The sequence below is a fragment of the Hippichthys cyanospilos genome, chromosome 11, assembly GCF_059441005.1.
Source record: "Hippichthys cyanospilos isolate Australia breed blue-spotted pipefish chromosome 11, RoL_Hcya_1.0, whole genome shotgun sequence".
Taxonomy (NCBI): Eukaryota; Metazoa; Chordata; class Actinopteri; order Syngnathiformes; family Syngnathidae; genus Hippichthys; species Hippichthys cyanospilos.
In genome coordinates, this window is record NC_142379.1 from 12,868,435 (window position 1) to 12,885,248 (window position 16,814).

Below are 16,814 nucleotides of genomic sequence, written 5' to 3' on the forward strand. Positions count from 1 at the left end.
TCTGTTCCAAATAGGCTTTGTCAATCCCACAAAGTGCAATACCGTGTTTTATTAAAGGGGTCACGCTGATGCTTGTTCTTTAATTCAATTTTGCAGGCAGAACAGGCGTCAATATTCCCGCTAGGTGGCGACCTTGATCTGATGCAGCTCACCTTGGACCGAAGTCCGCGCTTGACTGGTGCCAGACAACAAGCTTGGATCAGCACAGTCAACTGCTGCATTGCATATTAAGCGTTTTACTTCCATTGGGGGGGAGGATGATACCGGCCAATATGTATTCTGTAGTTAAGCGAGTAATTGCCGCACACATTGCTTTCACTGCAAGCCTCAAAGTGACGCGGCAAGAGATTGCCGAATTGTGCATCAAATGCTTTGTTGACCACCGGAACAATACTCGACGCAGTTTACCCTTAAATGTCATTCAGTGACCCGCCGAATTTTATGATTGTGTGGCAAATGTCGCGTGGAAATGTCACCTCACTCCATCTCCGTCTCGTCTCTGCCAGCTGGCGAAAATAGAGTGACTTGTGCGGGGTGCTCACGCCCCCCCCCCCCCCCCCCCCCCCCTCCACCCTCTCTATCCGTTTCCCATTTGGATTGACGGGGGGGTGCAAGTCAGTGAAGACCCGCCTCCAGCCAGTGGTGCGCGCGGTGGTGCGTCTCTGCTCGTGTCTGCTTTTATTCCACTGGGGGACAGGGCTAGGGAGGGTGAGAGAGAGAGAGAGAGCGCTAGACCCGAAACAAGAGCAAACAACTAAAAAAAGAAGAAGCATAAGAGAGGGGAAACGGGCGCAGTGACACTAATGGCACTCATGGCGGAGATTTTGTTCACGGTTGCCTTTCTTGTTTCTGGAATTTCGACACTTGTTTCTCCGTCTCGGACATATCCGCCGAATGAAGGTAAGCGTGCTTTGAGTCTTCATTTGGCTCATCTCTGCGTGTGTCAGTTTTTGCGTGTTGTTGCGGAGAGAGAATTTAATAGATGACAGTTCAACCACACGCTTAATTTGGAACTTTTATTGCCCGCTTTGTTGCAGAAAAACTAGTCCAACTAAAAGACTCAAGCTTGAAGAGGTCCCGCTAGACACTCGAGCGAAATCCGAAGAGGAATACTTGTTTGCACCCAAAACCTGATGGGAGGGAGAAAAAAAATAAACAAATAATTGTCCGTCGTTTGCAAAGTAGTTTTGTAGACCGGACAGGGATGACTTTAATGACTGTAATTTGCGAACAGATTCAAGCTTGCTTTCTGGGCTTCAGTCGCGTTATATTTTCACCCCGACACGTGACCAACCATTTAACATTCTCTAATTCGACAAATTGTAACAGAATGTAAGGTGCACATGAACGCACTGTAAACGCCAAATGAAATGTTAAGGGTAAAACGGAGCGCAGGTCTGAAGGTTTTAACGTCCTCCACTGGTCGGCTGCCCGCTTGCACGCGTCCCGGGAGTCTCGCAAGTAGTCCACCTACTTTTAAAATGTTAACGCGTGTGAGTCACGCTGAAAATATGAAATACCAAAATAAAATGTTGAAAAGTTTAGAGGACTTTTACCATATATTTATTTATTTACATCTGTACTGACCGTGCAACAAAATAAACAGCATTCAAAACGAATGTTGTTATTTGCGTGAATCATAAAACCTATGCGTTGTTCAATCGATTAAAATAATTACAAAAAGCCACACACAAACAAATAGGCTATATTTGTACTAAAAAGCAGGTTAACTTTGTTTTGCGTAAATAAATTTGTCAAGTGAAACGTTTGCATCTAAGTACAGTACACGGTTTCGTCAACCAGTCAGTGCTCAATAAAAGTGGTGGTGTGTGTGCGGGTGTGTATTGCTGTGGCATTTGTTACGTTTAACTTAAATTCATATTTTAAGCTACCACTTACATTTTCCTATATAATTTTTTTTACTAAATATTCAAACGTTAATTAAACATTCGATTGACATAAATTTTAAATGTATACATGAATACGCATATGCATATTACATCTATTAATATGTGTACACACACACACGTATATATATATATATATATATATATATATATATATATATATATATATATATATATATATATATATATATATATATATATATATATATATATATATATATATTTGTATATATTCTAATTCTAAAATTAAATTTCTGTAAAAAAATATACGATACATTCAGGTAGCTCAAGATTTGCCTAATTAAAATCACTAGAGTTGTGAGAAAAAAAAAACACTTTAAGGTTTGGGCTCATTAATCTTTAAATAGAGTGTACTTTTTACTAATCCCTTTTTAAAGATTTCCATTATAATATGAACCACCTGTCTGCTGAGACATGAAAGTCAAGACCATAAGAAGGTTGTTTTTTCCAAAATCGCAAAAAGAATAAGTTTTATTTCTAAGCTTGATTGTTCCACAACCTTGTTTTAATTCCTTAAATGAAGTTTCCTTTCCGAGACAGGGATTTTATTCTCCCTCATTCACTCAATGTTGTTGCTTGGTGGATTACTTTACACATGCCAGTCCTGATCTATATGACCAGGATGAATGTTCATTTCCCCTATTCCTACTTTCTAGTCACGTTATTGGACTCCAGAGCTGCGCAGGGGGAGCTAGGATGGGTCGCCAACCCTACAGAAGGAGGGGTAAGTGTCTCCTTGTTAGAATTTTGTTGTTCCTCTACTGGAAGGAAATTGGAGGTCTTTTTGTCCATTGGCAGACCTTTTTGAAATTTGTGATGTTATCCAGGTGAACCTGCTTCGGAATTATGGTCAGCGCTTCACCACAATTTATTTTAAAGTTTTTCTGAGATTACAATCCCCGGGCATTGTTTAGAATCCAGAAAACAAAATGATTAACAACAATAAGTTTGTGGAACACCTTCTGTAGTCATCCCTTGAGACATGTGCCCCTTTCTCCATGCTGCCCTTCTCCGTTAATGGTCAGCGGGCCAATACTGCAGCAGGCGTCAGGTTTCCTGAATAGACGGTGAATTGAATCGCTCTTTGTGAAGAAACTTTATATCCTTTTCTACCAGAGAGTGGAAGGAAAAGGGGGTGGGTTGGCTTGCTGGTCGAGAGTGGGTCCTCAGGAATGAATGAATTTGGGAGAAACTACAGTGGCATTCAGATATGTGCACTAGATGAGAAGAATGATGGTTGCTTCTCTATAATAGACGGCTGGGAAGCAAAGCGGGACCCCTGCTCCCAATCAGATGTCGTCAGTATATTTGATAAGGAAGAAAATAAGATTTGTATGATGTTGCTGGAAATTAACCCACTTTATGAATAGGGTGTTGACCATTTACCTCATATCGTCTTGCTCCATAGAAAGTGTCAACATCGCAAGTCAAGGTTGACCACTGGCTCAAATGAACACTTTCATGTTTTCTGAAAATCAATACAAATTCATATCTGTTATTGAATGAACACGCACCCAGGGGAAACGGAAATCCATATGGTGCAGCTGCTGCAGGCTCGGCTTAGAAGCTGTTTTCAATGAACTTGGCGGGTGCTGTGCTCATATTCCCCACTCTGCCATTGAATCACAAACAAGTGACTGACGGGGCCCTGGCAGCCTCAGCAGACATGCATTCACTCTATCGTTACAGCCAATTGGTCTTTTTCTGCCTTTTCCGCACGATTGGGAAAGGTGTGGCCTTATCTTGGTTCTGCTTGATTTCAACAACAAAAGTGCAAAACATGATGCAAGCAAAATAGCCCAGAGCAGCCGGGGATGATGGACATTTCCTGCAATCGTACAGTCATAGTTCTGTTGTACATGAACTTTTATGAAGTTTTAAATCAAGTTGCTCATGTTTCAGTACCACACAAATCTGACAGCACAAAGATCGTCCTATGTTCCTGGTTTATGATTATCGTCAATTTATTTTTTCATTGCTTTCAACTCACAACAATACACACAGTGTGAATCCGTGTATGTTCTTGAGCAGTGCTCTGACAAGATATTTATCATATCTTGGAGAAAATGCAAACTTTCCTTGCCCAGAAGAAATAGGACAAGTAACGCTACATAACATAATCCAAGAAGCATAAGTCCGTATCTGCTCCCTCAGTGAATTCATACAAAAAGCAGCAGAGATATGTATCTGTCTCCAGCTTCATATCAGGTCTTCAGATTTAAAACAGGCACACCTTACAGTATTACTGATATTTCAAAGCGCGTCCACATAATGGTTTTTGCATGTGTTATCTGTTCCAAAAGATTCAACTGAGTATTTTTACAGATGTACATGCATTTCCATGAGTGTCTGTTGAAACCCAACAAGCCTATCAGGTCCGATTCATAAAATATGCATCAAGTTTGGCCATCAATTAATTGCTCTGCTGAGAGTGAACTATTGAGTAATACTTCCCGCATGTTTTTTTGTGTGTAAGGTGTCCATAATTGCGGGCATTGAGCGTATTATAGTTACGTGCATAATTTATTCAATTGGTTGAACAGTAATTCAAATTATGGCCAAAGATTGAGTCAATTGGCCAAAAAGATGAGGCAAAGATACAGTACCATACTAAAGTTTAAAGAAACGATATAATTCCATTTTTTAAAATCTTTTTTATTATTGAAAAATTTCCTAAATGGTAGCTACTTACTTCATACATAGAGTGAAACAACAGTATGAAGACATGGACAGGAGTATGAAAACATGTTTTATAATTTAGATTTAGATTTAGTAGTTGCCAATTCTTAGGTTTATGACTTGGATTATGGTTTAACCCTTTCAGTTCACATCTCTGCATTATCAAGCGTTATTAACTTGAATTTCTTGAGACTTCTGAATGTCTTGAAGACCATTTGAATGTGAAGGTTTTCCCAACGTTTTGACTGTCACTGTTTGACTTGGGTTAAAGCTCTTGTGTAACATTCAATGGTTGTGCTCTTTCACCAGTGGGAGGAGGTGAGCATCATGGATGAGAAGAACATCCCCATTCGGACGTACCAGGTGTGCAATGTCATGGAGCCAAACCAGAACAACTGGCTCCGCACAGACTGGATTCCTCGTGGAGGTGCCCAGCGCGTCTACATCGAAATCAAGTTCACCCTCCGAGACTGCAACAGCCTTCCTGGGCTCATGGGAACTTGCAAGGAAACCTTCAATCTTTACTACTATGAGTCCAACAACGACAAAGAGCGCTACATTCGTGAAAACCAGTTTGCGAAAATTGATACAATCGCCGCTGATGAGAGCTTCACGCAGGTGGACATCGGCGATCGCATCATGAAGCTCAATACCGAAGTGCGCGATGTCGGCGCCCTGACCCGGAAGGGCTTCTATCTGGCCTTCCAGGATGTCGGTGCATGCATCGCACTTGTGTCAGTCAGGGTCTTCTATAAGAAATGTCCTTTGGCGGTGCGTAACTTGGCCCAGTTTCCTGATACCATCACTGGAGCTGATACCTCCTCACTTGTGGAGGTTCGTGGATCATGCGTGGATAACTCAGAGGAGAAAGAGATTCCAAAAATGTACTGCGGAGCCGACGGAGAGTGGTTGGTGCCCATTGGAAATTGCCTCTGCAATCCTGGCTACGAGGAGCGAAATGCAGACTGCCAAGGTAAGAAGCCCAACGCTGTTTATTGATCGGTCTTTCAGATTGAGACATACTTTTAATATAGTTCCATGGCCTTTGACTTGTTTTTTTGTTTTGATTCAAATCGCTTCTCTGGCGGGATATCTTTTGTCTTTTGCGTTCTTGCTGCCGTTTTCTTTTCTGCTGCATGGGGCAATAGATGTCATAATGAGAGTAGATGAAGCAATTAGTGAGCCCATTCTGTTGTGCAATGGGATTTTTCCCTTGAGAATTGGCGACTCCTGGATGCGGGTGGGACGCTCTAATGGGACTGCAGAGCTCTTGAAAAAAAACTGTAGTTTAGCATTCATCGTTTCGAGCGGGTATAAAAGGCGGGGAAAATATGCAGGTCCAAAATGGGGATGGATAGTGCTTTTTGTTGTGGGGAAAAAGCCCTTTGAGGACAATTATTGTTGGCTCGCTGTGATCCTGTAATGGGCTGTTTGACGGGGGTCAAAAGGTCAGAGGAGAGATTCTCCTCTCAGGTATAAATCAAAAGGATAGAGCTGCAAGCATGACAGTGAACTCATGGACTAATTTGCCTACATGTACACAGCCCTGATTAATTTCTGTTTACAGACCTTCAAATAAAAATTCTAGTTTTCACACATTTTTGCAATAAATCTAAGTTTATTATTGTACCGGTTTAAGGCTGAAACAAATCCTTCAGTCATTTGAGTTCTGTACCATGGTTAAAGAAAAATTCTTGAGACCGCTTATTTAGTGTAAAGTATACATGATATGGAAAACACGTCAAGCCAGTTGCAGCAACAATTGTTGTACACTTTGCATGAAAGTAGCCCCCTCCACCAATGCAGTGAGTTGGCCAACTTCAAAATAAACCTTACCTTACTAAACAACATTTGGACACAAATGCCCTGATGCGTTTTTATTTTGTTTTTCTTTGCGGCAGAGCATAATGGATGATTTATTGATGTCACAAATTGTTGCTCCTGAAATTAAAAACACAACATTGTTGTGAAATCTTATAGGGCCACCAATTGAGGGTGCTTAAAAAACAACTTAATTGCATTGACAATTATTGTAAAGTACCTGCGGCCAGTTTTTGGCTTCAGAGTTAGCGTCTAGCATAAATTAGCTGCTAGCAGCGATAAAGAGCCGTGTAGGCTGGCGAGAACAGTCAGATTACTTTTCAAAGGCGTTTCATTAGATGTAAATTGTTGCGCACTCTGACGGCGTCACAGGTAGTTGCTATTTCTACTGATCTTTTCAACCATCACGACCATGTCGAAGTGTCCTTGAGCAAGACACTGAACCCCCAATCGCTCATGATGCTGCGTCATCAGTAGGTAAATGACTAGTCAGTGTAAAGCACTTTGAGTACCCAAGGTAGCGCTATATAAGTGAAAGTCCATTTACCTCTTCTTAAATCTCAGGAATGTTTCTATAGAGGAAGCTATTGTGCTGAGAAACATTTTAAATTTAACTAACAAATAATTAAACAAGATGTCAGTTGATTATGAACAAAATGATAAAAGTTGGTCTTACATTTTTAAGTACACATATGTTATTGGGTCCTGTTTATAATAGTTTTTCAAAAAGCCAAAATATATACTTTTTTTTTTTTTTTTTTTTTAATTGGAAGACCCAATCATCCAAAAAGATTTTCAGCTGGATCTCCAAATATAAAAATATGCAATAGCTGCTTTCTTTGTTTTGACAAGTATTGTTTTGCAGATTGAGAGCAGCATGTTGCCAAGTTGAGGCGTCTGACAAGACAACCCTCTCCTGATTCTGTCACAATATTCTAGCGGTGCATTCTGCACACCAGCCACTAACCGTTAGTGACTAGCATGCTCAATAAGCACAGGGCCTCAGCAGTGAGGGGTCATAGGCTGAGCACGGGTGATTAACAAGGGGGCAGACAAGGACGCCTCTCCTTATTTATGGGGAGCCTTTATCTTGGACTAATTGCATGACAAACAGGACAAGTGATTTAGAGGTAGCGCTAGCTGCTTGGGGAGCCCAGCAAAAGCCATCCAAGTGGTCACAGATGGTTCGGTATGACTACATGTGCTTGTGCTCCCGTACAAAAACCAACTGATTTGAGCCGTCAGGAAGTCAGTGTTTTTTTTTTTTTCCTCAGTGATGGATAGATTGAGGGTTGAAAAAGGAGACTGTGAGGTATTTAGCTACAGACTTTAATGTTAAATAGCTTTCACCGTAATTTCTTCACTTCAAATCAAAATGAGAACCTCGGCCTGATTCCTGAGTGTCCCGCTTTGCTTGTTCTCCAAATGCTATCGTAAATCGCTTTCATTTCAGTAGAAAAAAAAAAAAATCATACACTCTAAAAGGCAATAAAGCATTTGGAAACCATGATTTTATGACATATATGGCCTCATTTTACAGAGTATTTGCAGTCTCTTTATTTGGCAGCATTGCCTCTCAAGTCTCAAGCCACCATATCCATTAGGGCCTTGATCTCCACATCACTTTCTGCATATTAAGTAAGCTTTGCCTTTCTTTTTTTGGATGCCTAATGCCGACCTAATTGACTTATGTTAACATTTTACCCTTTTAGTTGGATAACTTATTGCTCGTTGTCACATTATTTGAATGCTTGCGCTCAGGTTTTAGTGGCGCTCAGTCATTACATGCATTGATTAGCTGTTGAGTAATACCGATTGTGACAGGTTATATGAAGAATCGTTTCACTTTCATTTGAAACAGGTATGAAAGTATGAGGTAAATGTGGTCGAAATTTTGGTTAAGATTCAATACCAATTTCATAATAGTGAATGTGTATTATTAGTCTCAGTTGTATTTGGCTTTGTGTGTAGCGGTACTTTGGCCTTTGGTTCCCAGCACAGAATGAATGAGCTTTCCTCCATTCTTGTTTGGGGGCAGCGTCAGGGCCCAATGTGGCTGGGGATACCCATTGGGGTCCGTGCGTGCGATTGTGAGTGTGTGTGTGTGCTGGGGGGGTGCATGTAGAAGTTGCATTCTCCACCCCTGGCAGAGGTCAGAGGTGACCTCCTTGTGCATCCATCTTAGCACTGTGTCTGACAGGGTTGCGGATCCAGGATTGATGAAGACATCAGGGTTTTGACAGCTGTGTAGAGTGTGTGTCTGTGCTCAAGGTGGGCCCAGGGTGCTGAGGGTGTCGCCTATAGGCTAAAGCAAGAGGGGCAACCGGGGCACGGAGGTCCAAGGGGCCCCTGATTAAAAAAGAGAAAACTCAGTATGTTTGCATTTGGGATCCCTTTCCCTGCTCTGTTGTTGAAGGGTGGGGGTCAGGGCGTCCTCTCGCTCCTCATCTGGTGATGGAGTTTGTGTTTTTGAGCGGATGTTGATGTGCTGGTGGGGTGAGGGGAGATTAGTAGACTACATGTGTCACTCTGGGGCAATGGTAATAACAATTTGTCTCATCATGGAGGGAGAAAAGGGAGGGATGAAGTGCTCTGCCAGCAATTTGGCTTCTGGACTATCATCATTACTCATATTTTGTCTGTGTTCAGAAAAATGAGCTGAATTTCTTTGTTTATTGCTTTTTATTTCCAGGCTTCATTTGTCAATCTGTGTGTTTGTTGTGGCCAATATGCTTGTGAAAGCGTGAAGGGGACAGACGCGGCGCTGCTCCCACATTAACACACGTGTTCCCTAGTCACCTCCAATCAACACATAATATGCAAACTATACACACACACACACCGGTACCAATATATCACTAGTACTTTTGAAACACAACTCCCTCAAATGACATATACTTTTTAAAGACCTGTCTATTCCAATATTATATATTCCTTACAATTACATGAAATTAATAACAGTTTTATATTCTTCAGATTTTTAATTTCTCGCCTATGAATGTAAAACTGTTTCACTTGTTACTGATGCAAGTATGAGCTGCCATCATAAGTATCGATATCTTGAACTAGGTCATAATAAATTATCGGCCCAAATAACGATAATTGGTTTTGGTACTCAGCCATCCCAAATATAAATTCAGCTCATTATATTTTATTTAGCCTGACAATACCAAGTGACCTTATGGAAAAAAAAAAAAAAAAAAAACAAACAAAAAAAACAATCTAATCACAAATTAACAATTTACTTCCTCGTTTATGTGTTTTTGTATTATTTTGGGCTCTTGCTGCACATAGTCTTTTCATTTGTTTCTCCCACCAAGCGTTCTCCAGTTTGAGTTTATTACGGCCATATAGTGTAGGTCTTTTTTTTCCTAATCATCTGCTTTGATTTTATACACACACAGGTAGGTAGTGTTGTTATCATTCAAATGGTCTGAATAATGAGATTACCCTCATTGTGAAATGGAACATTGCCATTTTCTCCTCAAACACAATTTTGGAGTGTGAAGAAAAACTTGTTCAAACATCCAAATGTCAGCCAAGTCATGCTCAAACATTTTTGCACAAACTAACACCTACCCTCTCGTATCTAAAAATTGCATATTGTATTATATAGTTAAGTAGACACATATTTGCAAATATGCACTGCGGATACACACATTAGTATGCGTTAGCACACCAGCGTAGACACTGAGAGCAGAACGGAGCCCAGCAGAGTGGAGGTGAATGTACTCATCACTCACCCTGCCACCAGAGAGGCTCATTTTGTGCTGCTGAATAGACGCAAGGGATCAACCAAACGGGAGCAGGAAAGATCAATAGATGTTGAATGGAAGACAAAATGGTTCACCTATAATCCTACACTGAGCTTAAAATCAAAAAAGCATATTTTGGAAACTTTTTTATTGTCTTTTTACAAAAAAAAAGAAAGAAAGAAAGTTCTAATGCACAAGCAAAAGGTCAACAGGAGGAAAGGTGCTGGTGGTAATTCAGCTCTCATTAGCTGAGGTGCTGAAATGTTTTTCCTGCATGGGATGCTGTCCTGAAGCATTTGTTTCCTTCACAGTTCCTGACACTCACCACCCTCTCTTTCTCCTCTCGGTGCCCTGTTAAGGGCAGGAAGCCATCAGTGATGGAGCGTGACCCGAGCTGATGGCTTTGCAGCTCCCATAGCGCCTGTGACGTAGCCTACAATACTGACGAGTGAAAACGTATTTGCCGGTAGTACCAAAAAGGGAATTCTGCTTAAATTAAATCTTTGTAAAGCTATGAATAGATATGATCTTCTGCTCCTTTTCAAAGCACACCGGTGTACATATAGCTTGAATAAAATGAAGCTATACCGCACAAGAGGAACTAAATCCATATATTTCAAAACACTTATCTTGTGAAATGATAGAACTGGAACATCCTGATAAATTTCCTGATAAATCTATTTGTAGATAGATAACAGTCCTCCTCCATTAGTCTTACCAGTTACCGGAGTGACCAAGAGGCGTCCAGCTAGTTCGATAGCGCTGTACCTATGCTTTCATCAAGAACATGAAATTGTACTACAGTACATGAGTTTCTTGTGTTGTGTAATCTGAAGTTGCAACTCATCCTTCTTGTCCGTCAGTGACTGCACATTAGTGTGGAAACTGCTGGGTACAGAGAACTGGTGCCATGTTAGTTTTAGTTTTAGCCGAGCCTTCCGCGTTTCCCTTGTCTTTCTTTATGGTCTCGAGACCCCCTGCGAGCATGTTGGGCCAGCCAGGTAAACTTGATGATGAAACTTGTCATTTTGCATTCTATTGTTCAAAAACTCCTGATGGGTGATTGATATAAAAGACAAGTTCTGTCCGAACGGACCCAAAAGAAGCAGGAATATCATTGCTTGCTTACAACCCTCAAAGAAAGCCTGAACCTCACATTGTGCATGCGCCACCGCCATGTTTCCAGTTCAACGCTTTAATTTTACCTGCCAAGCGTGTCTGAATCTTCTTCCAAGGAGGGGTGAAAGTAGTTAAGGAATGAGGTAAGGTAGGGCAAACACTTACTGTGGAACTTCCTGATATAAGAAAACACGCTGCGACTTAACTGAGCAAATGACACAGAAAATACATTTAAAATGTATTAAAGCGACTCATCAATGATGGGGGAAAAAAACATCATTATATATATATATATATATATATATATATATATATATATATATATATATATATATATATATATATATATATATATATAAATATATATATACAGTATATGTACAGTACTGTGCTAGTGCACCATCCAAGTACGATGTAATTATACAATCACATTAAGGACAGTGACACGACTCCTGGGTCATCCTGTAAAGTAAACAAGAAAAAGTACAGTAAGAAGATCTAATCATCCCTCAATAACAAGTCACTGTCTCACTGTCATTCATTTGTGTTTGTGCTTCCATAATATCCTGTCAGTCAACTAGACTAATTGGGAAAATTGTATTATTATGCAAAGCAGTTCAGCCCACAGACTTATTAGCGCATCACAAATTTGACAACTTAGATGATGGATGTTTTTACTTGAAATCTGGCTCCGCATTTGCCCGGGAAACATCAGAGAGGAGAAAAATACACCACAGCTTCCATCTCGTCTCCTTTCCTCTTGCCCATCTTTTTGAAAAGCACCCTCTTTGAAGCTCATGATGGGAAGGGGGGGGCGATTAAAGCAGTCAGCAAGCAAATTAGCATGTCAAAAGGCCCCGAATCAATACCCTGGCTGTACCATCACAATCCTGCAGTTCTTTCAATCTCCTTTCAATGCCGTTCCCTCATTCCTCCGGCTGTTTTCCTCCTTCTCTCTCCATTTTATCCCGCACTTGTGCACACTCTCCTCCTTGCTCTCTTGCCCTTCTTTCTCTTTAGCTCACATTAAATTTTCTTACCTCCCCCTCCTTTGCTAACCCCTTTTCTCCCTCAGTTGAGAGATGGCAAGCAGAGGAGTTTTTTTTTCCTTTTTTTAAAGTGAGATGGACTGATGTATAGGCAGGGAAAGACGGACAGAAAGAGGTAGAGGTGGATGGCCATCGAATGGGCATGGGTGAGTTTAGAGAGAGGGCCCCTGCCGGCGTCTTTGTTGCGGAAAGAGGAAGAGCGGTCCTTTCTCGCCAGGAAGAGCTGAGACGATGGATGATGGTGATGGAGAGGCAGGGAGGGAGGTAGAGAGGCAAAGGGAAACAAAATCCACAAGAGGAAGTGAAGTGGATAGAGATTTAGTGCCAGTTTGACAACAGTGCTTTTTGTGTACTTCTGAAATTGGTTCACTGTTACACCTATGTTCTTGGCGGTCTGGGTCAAGGTGTTGCCTACAGTAAAGCTGGACATACCTGCACTGGGCAAGTTTAAACGTGGTCGGAAATTTCAGTCCACTCTTGTAGATGACCTGCAACAGAAAGCTAAACATTGATGCGTTCGCACAAAACAGACTGATTGAAAGCTACCACAAATTAATTCATGAGCATTATTGATAATCAATTAATAGTTAAGACCTAAAATTTTTCCATTTCACAAGACTTCGCCCTCTCGACTAGTCTCTGATTTATAGTCCTCTTTCAAAGAGGACTAATTTTGTGATTAAAAAAGATACTTCCAAACGTCTGCCTTTACTTTAGAAAATCATCACCAACATTTTAGCCCGATCTTTGACGTGTTCCAGACCAAATCAGTAATTGATTATTATTTTTATTTTCTGCTATGTTGAATGGAGACACTGTCCTGCTTTTAAATAAAGTGATTGATTGTTATTATTTGATTTACCGATTAATCAATATAAATGATGGTTAATGAAATGTTTCTTGTGGCTCTCAATGAGCAGCGGATGGTGCCACAAGGGTGGAGCTGTAGAACGTGAAGTAAAACTAGAAACCCCACCCTTCATAACAGGCTTTTCATTAAATTTGACATTCTAGCATTCAACAATACAGGACGAGATTGACGTGTATAATATGGGTCTCAAAAAAACATTTCAAGGCATGAGGTGTTTTTGAGATGAGATGGCTTATAAGATGAATCAAAACAAAACAAAACAAAAAACGTATTAAGAGTTCTCTCGAGTCCCCTGTTTCAATACGCCTTGCATCTTTGCCTTGCTTCTTTTGCCTCCTTGTTTTTTGGATCCACAACCAAACAATTTCCGTCACAACAATGGTTTTGCAATCGTTTTATTTACAAAGCAAATTCAAATAAAACAACAACAAAAAAACAGTGCTAAAATGCTGAACTTGTCATTGTGTTTGTCAAGTAGGGACAAAGAACATAATTTGTACGTGTACAGACATGCACCTTTACCTTGCATAAAATAATTTCTGTAGTGTTCATCCACTGTCCGTTTATACATTATTTATGCATCCAAATCCATGTCTACATTTGTTCTGCGCATCTTTGTGTCATTAATTTTAACGTACATCCCAGTTACAGTGTGATCTGGGGCAGCCCAACAGCTCATGGAACCCATGGCCAAGTTTCACTCAGGGTCTGACAATAGGAAGGTGATTGCAAACACCTTGAAAATGTTCCATCTCTTTCTTCTGCTGATTTCTATCTTGAGCTCTTCCCATCCTGCCCTGCTGATAGAAGGTGGTCTTTGCTACTCTTCCCGTTGTCATCCGTTTCAGTCCAGGCCACAAGATTCAGTGGACAAATCAAAGGCTGCTCTGTGGCAATCAGTTAGGTCTTATGACAAAAAATATATATATATATATATCCTTGCAATAAAGGGCTACTCTGTAATCTGGTGGGCCTGGCACAAGGCGAAGGATCCATTTTAATGAACTCAGACCCCATTTGTAATCAGCAGTGGTTGGAAATGGTACAGTGGTCAATAATTTCAGAATTTGAATGCAAGGCCATTTTAGGATGCATTTAATACCCTAATATCATCACCTTGTGAAATTAGAGTGCAAAGTGCATTTGGTCAGATGGTGCTTACATTTTTTATCATGCAAGGCACATTAATTTTGTAATGTTATTAGGTGATCCAAATAGGACTCCAATGCTTCACTAACTATATTAGGTAGTAACTGACTACCTCCAACGAATTAATGAGGAGGCAAATTAGTAAAATGATATTAAAATATTATATTTTTACATATAAACATATTATTGATAGAAATATAACCATAGCATGTCTGCTTAATAGGTCATTATCAGACTGGGAAAACAATTTTGACAGCTGCTTTTAACACATTTTTGAGTGCTGAATTCAAAATCGCAGATTTTCTCTGTTACCTTGAGTTTCTAAACTACAGTGTTCCCATTTTCTTCAAAATAATAAACAAATATGTAGGTAGAGCAATATTACATTAAGTTTAAAGGTTTGCCTATTTTAGAAATTACTACTGTATGCCCATTGTTACAAGGTTAATAGAAAAGTTCTCATCCTATTAAATGCGACTATGATTTTTTAAAAATCTTTTTGCACCTACTGTCTACGTTTACACGCAGTTATTAGCACTTTGAAAACCTGAATATTGGCAATATTCTGGTTTTGAAAAGCTACATAAACACATACAAATAACATATTGCAGCTGTGTAAGGGGCATGTACTGTATGTGCATTACCCCACTTGAGGATTCCCTGTTCTTTGCACCCTCTCTACAGGAAAGCTGAAAATATAATTTGGAAATGTGGGGATCCAAAGCTACAGATCAGTGACCACAGACAGAGGTGTGTCCATGCAGGGGCACGTCTCCGGGATTAGAAACCATGATCCTTTCTGATCCTCAGTGAGCTGTCAAATACTGCTGGAAGGGGAAGAGGAAAGCCACAATCCCTTGCACGGGCATACACCATGGAGAGCATAGGGGAGGAAGTAAAGAAAAATGAAAAACTGATTATGGATTAAAAAAAAAAAAGAAGACAGTTAAAAATCCAACAGTTGCATACAGATGTATTCAAGATGAAACATCAATGTGTTAGATGGAGGAAGTGTGTGTAAAGAAGACTAGACAATGATGAATGGATTTCTGTCTAGTTGGCTTGATAAATGGCTGGAGATGTGAAAGGTGAAGTGGGGGGTTATGGGTATTGATGGTGATTGCTCTCTGAACAAGCCTGCTGTAGTTGGGTCACGACCTGAGGTGGCTGTGGACGATATTACTGTCACTGCCGCTACCTGTACCTTATAGCGTGTATATAGAAAATGCTCACAACTGGTTAAACAAGGTAAAGAGTTTTATCATTTGATATTTACATCATGTGAGGAATAAATCAGGGTTTGGATTTCAATTAAAACAAACGTCAGATACTGAAGCGTGGCCATATCTTTGTTGCTTTGCTGCTCACATTTCATTTACATGATATTTCGTCCGCTATTTAACCAGAGAAAAACACGTATTGGTGCCAGATTACAAAAGTGATTTCATTTGGTTGTTTTATTTTGTTCTATATCATATTGTGTCAATATTTTTGTACATTATTTAACTGAACTTAGGGAAAATGCATACACAATTTTGTTGTGCTCTTTACAATGAGGAAGACATTCTTGTTATTTTCCTCAATCTAATAATTCCGCGATGGTTTACAGCATCTTTGTGCACCACACCCCATAAAGTAAGTTGAGAAGAAGCAACAAACTATTCACTATGGTCTTTTTTTTAATACATCATCCCATGATAGATAAGTATGTTATACTCACCGTTTTCTGCTTAGCTAATACTGGTGGAAAGTAGGCCAAAGGATGAGCATGCGAGGCATCCACATTATTGCACTACATTTTACAGTAGGTCACATGCATCAATCATACAGCACATTGATCATGTTCTGCATGACAGACACGTGCAAAAGCATTTTGCAGTTATGTACAGTGTGTATGTAAGTGCATGGCTTATAAGTCTGTTCTATGATGCCATTTTTTTAAAAGATGTAATTGAACCAAGAAAATGTTTCTTTGTTCAGTAGTAGGTTGTATATGTTTACATATGGAATGTTATTATACATAAGATAAAATGTTGAATAGCTCAAACTATAAATGGAAAAAGTTATCTGTTGAAATAATACAAAAAAGTGCATTCAATAAATGGAAAAAGTTGTCTGTTGAAATAATACAAAAAAGTGCATTCAAAATCAAAACGAACTGCATTTGCATTTTACATTGATCAAACTAACTATAACAATAGCAAAAATATATTTCATTTTCATCCTTGTCATTTAATTCTTTACATACATTTCCACTGTTCATTTTGAATGTACTGTAATGTTTTTTTTTCTGTATTACTATATGGACATACAGCAGTAAGAAGGTCAAATAATTATTCAAAAACGTAGTTTACCTTATTACTCAACACTTAGTAACCTTTTTTTATGATTTCATCTTGCACTCAACAAATACAAAAACAATATAATAACAGACAGTGTAATA

At 39.7% G+C, this 16,814-nt stretch overlaps 1 protein-coding gene across 2 annotated transcripts in view; it reads left to right on the forward strand.

The window, feature by feature from the left end:
* Window positions 1–760: 760 nt before the first annotated feature.
* The window catches only part of epha4a (eph receptor A4a), a 47,147-nt gene continuing 31,093 nt past the window's right edge, over window positions 761–16,814 (forward strand). For both annotated transcript variants that reach the window (XM_088427077.1, XM_088427078.1), the window contains exons 1-3: window positions 761–900; window positions 2,585–2,652; window positions 4,917–5,580. In XM_088427077.1, coding sequence (XP_088283203.1) covers window positions 804–900; window positions 2,585–2,652; window positions 4,917–5,580 — 829 coding nt within the window. In that variant the 5' untranslated portion in view covers window positions 761–803. The remainder of the gene's footprint in view (window positions 901–2,584; window positions 2,653–4,916; window positions 5,581–16,814) is intronic.